The sequence below is a fragment of the Aspergillus thermomutatus genome (assembly GCF_002237265.1).
Source record: "Aspergillus thermomutatus strain HMR AF 39 chromosome Unknown NODE_207, whole genome shotgun sequence".
In the NCBI taxonomy this organism is placed as follows: domain Eukaryota; kingdom Fungi; phylum Ascomycota; class Eurotiomycetes; order Eurotiales; family Aspergillaceae; genus Aspergillus; species Aspergillus thermomutatus.
The window spans coordinates 637-7629 of record NW_020798256.1 but is presented as its reverse complement, the minus strand read 5'-3'; the positions used below and the strand labels follow the sequence as shown (position 1 = coordinate 7629).

Here is a 6993-nt window from a genome sequence, read left to right as displayed (position 1 = left end):
ATGGCCACAAACTCGATCAAGCTCCTGACTGGTAACAGTCATCCTGAACTTGCGAACCTCGTTGCTGCTCGGTATGCGCTTTCAGGGAGAAGTTTTACCTTGCGGTGCGGTGACTGACAGCGTTTCTTCATGGCAGGCTCGGCATCGAGTTGACCAAGATCATGGTCCTGCAGTATTCGAATTCGGAAACAAGTGTCACAATCGGTGAAAGTGTACGAGACGAGGATGGTACTGTCTCCCACTCCTGTTGTCCGGTGGTACAGGCGATGGCTTCGGGACATTGAATTAACCTGCGCCTTTTGCTCCCCGCAGTGTTCATCTTGCAGTCCACGAAACCCAACGATATCAATGACGGATTGATGGAGCTTCTTATCATGATTAACGCTTGCAAGACTGCCTCGGCACGTCGCATCACGGCGGTCATCCCCAACTTCCCATACGCGCGCCAGGATAAGAAAGACAAGAGCCGTGCGCCGATCACCGCGAAACTGATGGCGAACATGCTCCAAACCGCCGGCTGCAACCATGTCATTACCATGGATCTCCACGCCAGTCAGATTCAGGGTTTCTTCAATGTCCCTGTTGATAACTTGTATGCCGAGCCTAGCATGTTGAAGTGGATCCGGGAACACTTGGATGTGAAGAACTGCGTCATCGTCAGTCCCGATGCCGGTGGTGCGAAGCGGTAAGCAAGATTATTTTACCTGAGTTTGTGATTGGGAAGGAGGTGTTGACTTGTGTCATCGATAGTGCTACGGGGATTGCAGACCGTCTTGACCTGCAATTCGCTCTCATCCACAAGGAACGTCCTCGTCCCAACGAGGTCTCGCGAATGGTTCTCGTTGGAAATGTCAAAGACAAAATTGCGATTATTGTTGATGACATGGCTGATACATGTGGTACTCTCGTCAAGGCCGCCGACACTGTCATGCAGCACGGTGCGAAGGAAGTCAACGCCATTGTCGTACACGGCATTCTCTCCGGCAATGCCATTGAGAACATCAACAACAGTTGCTTGAACCGTCTCGTTGTGACCAACACAGTGCCCCACAAGGAGAAGAAGGAGATGTGCGACAAGATTGACACGATTGATATCAGCCCTACGTTGGCGGAAGCTTGCAGACGCACACACAATGGTGAATCAGTCAGTTTCCTGTTCTCGCACGCAGTTGCGTAGAATTGGGCAGAATCGGGGAATTTTGAAGTCATCGAAGAGAGAATCCAGTTCTTTTCAATATGACGGGTCGAAGTTGGCTTCTTGTTCTTGACTGCTCTGTCTATCACTGCGTTTGCTTTTTCTTCTACGGACGTTGTCAATCAGCTTTCTCTGTTTTTGTCGAGCTTTGTAAGGCATGTTAGCCTGGGTTTTTCGTTTCTTTTCTATTTATAACATGAATACTGGACATGATGCATGAGACACAAGAGAATGGCTGGAGGGAAAAGTAGGCACTTTGCTTCTCAATTTGAATTTACACATCTGTACATATAGAGTACTGAACGCCTGCCGGGTGCATTTTTGATTGCTTTGATGCCTAATTTATTTTTTACACGGGGGTTACCGAGGATATGGAGTTTGGTTGCTTGGAGCTAAATGGCTAATCATGTTGATACCTGTTTCGATAGGAATTTCTTCTCAAGTAATGCTAGAATGCTGAGCCTAGAACCGCACGCAATGTGTCATAGCGCGTGGTAAGCTGAGGTTCTACCATGATACGTACACTACCTTATGCGACGGTAGTTGTGTTGTGAAGCTGGAATAAATCAGATTGCGATGGGAATACAGACATTCTAGGGGAAAGACAATCAAAGAAAGAAAGAGCTTCGTTTCATTCAGGTAAGCAGTGCTAAGCAACCCGCGGAACCGTTACCATGCCATGCTGACGGGAGTGATGAGAGGGGGAAAGGAAAGACCTTTGTCGATGGCTGAGAAGAGGCACTCAAGCAAGTAGGAACATGAATTCTTTAACATTTTTTCCCATTCACTCCGTGAGACTGAATTCTTAGAATTGAGTTTTAGTTTTGCACACCAAAGTGGCCCGGTTCCGCAGACGCTCTTTCCCCAAGGGCCTTCTTTTTCACTTGGGTCGCCCCTGCGTTGAACTCAAAACCCCCCTTCCCTAGCCATAATAGAGACGTAACCCGACCATTAACCCCCGGAGAAAAAACATTTACTTTCTCATCGAAGACGCTCTCCGCTTGCGGAGCTCGTCACGCTTGGCCTTCTCCTCGTGGACACGGGTGGCGAGAAGCTTGGCGTAGTCGTTACTGTTTGAAATGTTAGCGAGAGCAGATTCCCAACGAGCGTTGGGGCTGAAGGAAAAAGGGGGAGCTTACGCAGCCTCCTTGGCAGCCTCAGCGCGACGGCGCTTAAGGGCAATCCTGTGACGCTTGCGCTGGAGGCGCTGGGGAGTAACCAGACGCTGGATCTTGGGGGCCTTGGTGTAGTCGGCCTTGCCCTCACGGGTGACGGTACGACGAATGACGAACTTGCGGACGTCGTCCTTCTTGTCGAGACCGAAGAAGCGGCGGATCTTGGTGGCACGCTTGGGACCGAGTCTCTTAGGGACAACGGTGTCGGTGAGACCGGGGAGCTCACCCTCACCCTGCTTGACGATGCTCAGGGCAAGGACGGCGAGGTCGAAGTTGGTGATGGCTGCAATGACATGTGTCAACTACATATTTCCTTTTCTCTGGGTGTTTCTGGTTGAAGGACGGTTCGAGACATACCACCACGGACACTCTTGCGCTTTCTCTCACCAGTGCGGCGAGGGCGGTAGCAGCTGCAATGACTCGTCAGCGACGCATTCCTCTGGAGACATTCGATATTGGCAGGTGCGTAATTACCTGTGGCCATCGGAAAGCAGGAGTCTGGTACGAGTGGGAAGGAGAACTGGTGATATCGGTAAGTTTCTGATTTGTGCCTGTTGTCGATTCCTGCGGTCGCTACATACCACCCTGCTTCATGGGGAAACCTGTAGATGTAGCTTGTCAGCAAACCAAATCCTTCTGTCGCCGTTCCATGACTGCTTGCTTTCGGGCAAGCAGAATTTTCGAATCGTACCTTGCTTGTCGTTACCACCGGTAATCTTGAAGATGTAACCCTTGAATTCATCACCGAGGGAGTCGCCGGAAATCTAGTGAGAAAAATAGCCCCAATCAGTCTTCTGTTCTCCTTTCGATATCCAATTCTCTTCCGGCTGAAATAATATTCTCTTGTAGGGTTTCGAGGTGCCGGATACGCAAAGCAAATTAGGTCTGGGGGTGTGCTAACTTCGGTTCCCATGCGCTTCTCCATGAAGGGACGAAGCTTGCGCTCATCGTCAACCTCGATGATCTTCTGCGACCCATTGGCCGGGTAGGAGATGTTGAGCTTCATCTTGACGGGTCTGCGCGGTCAAGACGGAGGCGCGGGTTTGTCGACAGGTCGAGGAGGTTCAGGTCGTCGGAGGTTCGTTCTTCGTGGGATTTTTTGCTGTGGTGTAGCGAGATTTCCCTGTGTGGGTGGCTGACTAAGGTGCACTAGCCGAGTCGGGTACAGCGCCTCTCGGTAGGGCTTCTTATGTCAGCCCCGCCGATTTCCATCTTCAGCTGGCTCTTCGTCGTCGTAGAAGAGATCAATCTTATAGCAAGAATAGTCTGAATGTCTCTTGGGTCCTTTAATGTACTAATCCTCCAATCTCACGCCCCATATCTCAGTTCTTTGATGGACATCAAGACATTACAGATTGTGGTCACATCTTTAGCGACAGACGGTGTTTGATTCCTCAGGCATCCACTCAGAATCGCGGATAGCTTCACCTATGGACTGATATCTATGAAACAGGGCATGAAGTCTCATTCTCCGGGAAATACGTTGTCTACCATAGTCCTGGGGCTTGAGTTGAACCATTTCGAATGATCCAATGGTTCGTATATCGAAGGTCTGTCGAACCTTGGTATGGCCGATCCCAGATGGTAGCCATAGAGGTTGATCGAATTGCACTAGGTGTTCGGAGATGGATAGATCACCTCTGCTCTCCCTGACTATACAATCCTGCTGTTGTCGCACGAACCAATGTCATTATCGGAGTCTGTTCTGTTGCTACGTATTATCGATGGACTCTTATGTAGCAATATCAGGCTAAGATTGTGCCATCATTTTGGTACCTGAGGCCTAGCATACCCAACAAGAGTTGAGAGCATATACCCTGATAGGTTCTGGTCCAAAGTAGCATTAACACCGAGGGCATCCCATGATCGTCAGCTTGGAGAAGTACTTATGCTCCTCAGACCACAATAGCATACCAGCTCCTTAACTCGACCAGTGCATTTATTCGCGAATTAGATTGCAGAGAAGAGATCGAACCTCGAAGCGGATCTGATACTCTTCCTTCGTGATATAGGCGATCTAACAAGAATGAGGACCTCCTGCGGATGATTGCGAGATGAAAAGTATATCCAGCGGAGTCTGCAAGGGCCGAGACAGCTGGGGAACTTGGGCAGCACAAAAATAATAAAACCAGATACGTAAGTGCTAGTTAGGGGAGTACCTAAGTAGATAGTGGACACAAACCACCAAGTCGTCATCAACTTTTGCATCCATGAAATAGTTCTCGGAGACGAAGATAAAATCGAGGCTATAGAAACTTGATTACCTGGTCATTATCAATATTTCATGAGTCTGAAGATATAACAAATGCATTACTGTCTATACATGCGGGTCAGATGAGACCTGCAGAGAGGATGTTGTGCACGCGACAGATTACTGTAACCACTGCCGCGCGGCCAGCCTTATGGAGGCGCAGCATGATAGGTGAACTCTGTACGGAGTAGTTTGCACTGTAAGATAGGCAGTTAATTGTCTTGAAATTTGTTGGAGCCTTTACTCAATTCCGTATAACCAGCCAAATTGAACTTGCTTAGGCGTGTTTAACTGGTGTGATCTAATCAAATTGATGTTGTCATAATCAAATTTCGTTCCCTAGACAGCGTCCCCCTTATACGTAAGGCCCTCTTCTCCCCTTTCCTTCGTTGTATATCGCAATCGCCTATCTCCTATCTTCTAGCAGATCATTGTTCGGTTCATTCCCGCTGTTCTTTGGCGTTTCGCCTTCATAACTTTCATATTATTTCTGCGAATTCTGCCAATTCTGGGACACTTGATCCATTTCCACCCCCACTTGGCTAACTCCGAACTTGCTAATTATTGCACGCTAAATTCTCCTGTGCTCTCCAGTCCCAGAACGGCACGGTACTGCCGGAAAGAATAATACTGATCCCTATCCTCATCTTCCTTGCCTTCTTCCCCTTGGACCGTTGTCTCAGTATATAACAATCTACTCCGTATCCCCGAGTTAATTGACACCGCTTGGCTTGTCAACGGAGGAAATAGCGCATCCATCCTAGGGGACCTGTCTCCCATTACGCCACTCAATATTGGCGTCTCCCGTCTCGTTCTTACCCCCGATCGTCCCGGGTGTCTTTCAGGAGGCAGAACAAAGAGGACCGCCGATCGACGGACACTTATTGAGAACAGCCTCCCCGTCGCATCTTGGGATTGCTTTGTTGTCGGTTTCGGCCTCGACGGCTGATCGCGATGAGACTCTTCAACAGATTCTACGCCTTGTGCGTCTTGGCTGTCTGTAGCATTCTGGTCTCTGCATTATTCCTCGCCTCGCAGCACTATTATCGCCGAGTGGTTCCGGCCCATTCACCGGCTACGGAGTTCCACGCCGCGGGCTCGTTTGATCGGAGGTTGGTTGTCTTTGGTGATTCGTGGAGCGACAACAATGCAGGCGAGATTCAGGGATCCGTATGGACTGAATGGCTGTGCTCAATGGTGAGGGATATCCTGGTCAAGTTCACCCGGAGACGTTATGTTGCGGTGGGCTAATAATGAAACTCAGTACTCATGTCACCATGAAAACATGGCGCAAACAGCAAAATCTCTAAGAGGAAATTACATTGGCTCCGTTGTGGACAACGAGGAGCTCTCGGGCACCATGCTCAATCTGTACAAGTCACCTTTGGCGGATTTCAAGGCGCAAGTGAATCAATGGACGACGGCCGAGAGAGCAGCCCTGCAGACTTTGTCCGACGAGGAGATCGCGTCTCGTCAGAATAACACGATTACTGTTGTCTCCTTTGGAATCTGGGACCTGTGGAACATGATTGGAAAGAGTTACGAAGATTCGACTAGTATGGTTGATCATAGTATCCAGGTGATCATGGACCAGCTCAATGTGCTCTCTCAGCTCTGGGCTACAAATGACCTCAAAGTCATTCTAACGCTGGCACCGGATGTGACCTTCCTTCCGGCATTTAGGCCCACGGCAGCCGACCAGCGCGTCAGTCGTCACAAAGACACGGTCAAGATCACGGAATATTGGAATCGCAAACTGCGCGATGAGGCAGAGCAATGGGATCAAGGCGTGATCTACCTGTTTGACACCAACGCATTCATGGCAGACCTTATCAAAGACTGGCAGCTCTTCGCTGCCGGGGTGGAGGAACCTAACGGGCTTGGGAAAAATCAGGATCCGGGCTGGGAGAACGTTGAAGACGCATGCGTCCAGACTGGCCAGCAATGGGTCATGGTTTCCAAGGAGAAACAATGTGAAAATCCGGACAAGTACCTTTTCTGGTGAGTTCGAGACCTAGACGCCCCCCCCCCTCCCCCCCCCCCATGTAGCCGATTTAATGGATACTGACGTTATCTTTATTCAGGAACGAAATGCATCTCGGTCCATCGGCCCATCGTCTCATGGGAACTGAAGTGTTCCACGGGATTGAAGAGATGTGGCTCCGGTAACGCTAGGTAGATGGCATTTTCTCCGAATCGCAGCGCGATGGAACCCTCGACATCTTGACGTAATGACTGTCTGGAAGGCAGTGTAGAAGACAAGACATCGGTTACTCCCCGATACAACAAACGCTTTGCAGCGGCCGATGGAGAGAAGCAAGCCAAGGCACGGCAGAGATCGACCTTACATCAGCGGACTCCGCCCAGAAGCT

At 49.7% G+C, this 6993-nt stretch overlaps 3 protein-coding genes across 3 annotated transcripts; 2 read left to right on the top strand and 1 right to left on the bottom strand.

Moving 5' to 3' along the window:
• CDV56_101183 (ribose-phosphate diphosphokinase) lies at positions 1-1177 on the top strand (the record flags this gene model as incomplete). The annotated part of the gene is made up of 4 exons (XM_026754802.1): positions 1-71; positions 137-228; positions 313-685; positions 751-1177. The coding sequence occupies 4 exons, from the start codon at positions 1-3 to the stop codon at positions 1175-1177; spliced, it is 963 nt and encodes a 320-aa protein (XP_026611759.1).
• Positions 1178-2168: 991 nt separating this feature from the next.
• On the bottom strand, positions 2169-3376 carry CDV56_100848 (40S ribosomal protein eS6; the record flags this gene model as incomplete). The annotated part of the gene is made up of 7 exons (XM_026754467.1): positions 2169-2265; positions 2335-2653; positions 2728-2780; positions 2845-2890; positions 2952-2972; positions 3062-3134; positions 3272-3376. 7 exons carry the CDS (start codon positions 3374-3376, stop codon positions 2169-2171), a joined length of 714 nt encoding a protein of 237 aa, XP_026611758.1.
• A 2199-nt stretch (positions 3377-5575) lies between these two features.
• CDV56_100282 (uncharacterized protein) lies at positions 5576-6790 on the top strand (the record flags this gene model as incomplete). Its single annotated transcript, XM_026753901.1, has 3 exons — positions 5576-5791; positions 5886-6622; positions 6706-6790. 3 exons carry the CDS (start codon positions 5576-5578, stop codon positions 6788-6790), a joined length of 1038 nt encoding a protein of 345 aa, XP_026611757.1.
• Between the last annotated feature and the right edge of the window lie 203 nt (positions 6791-6993).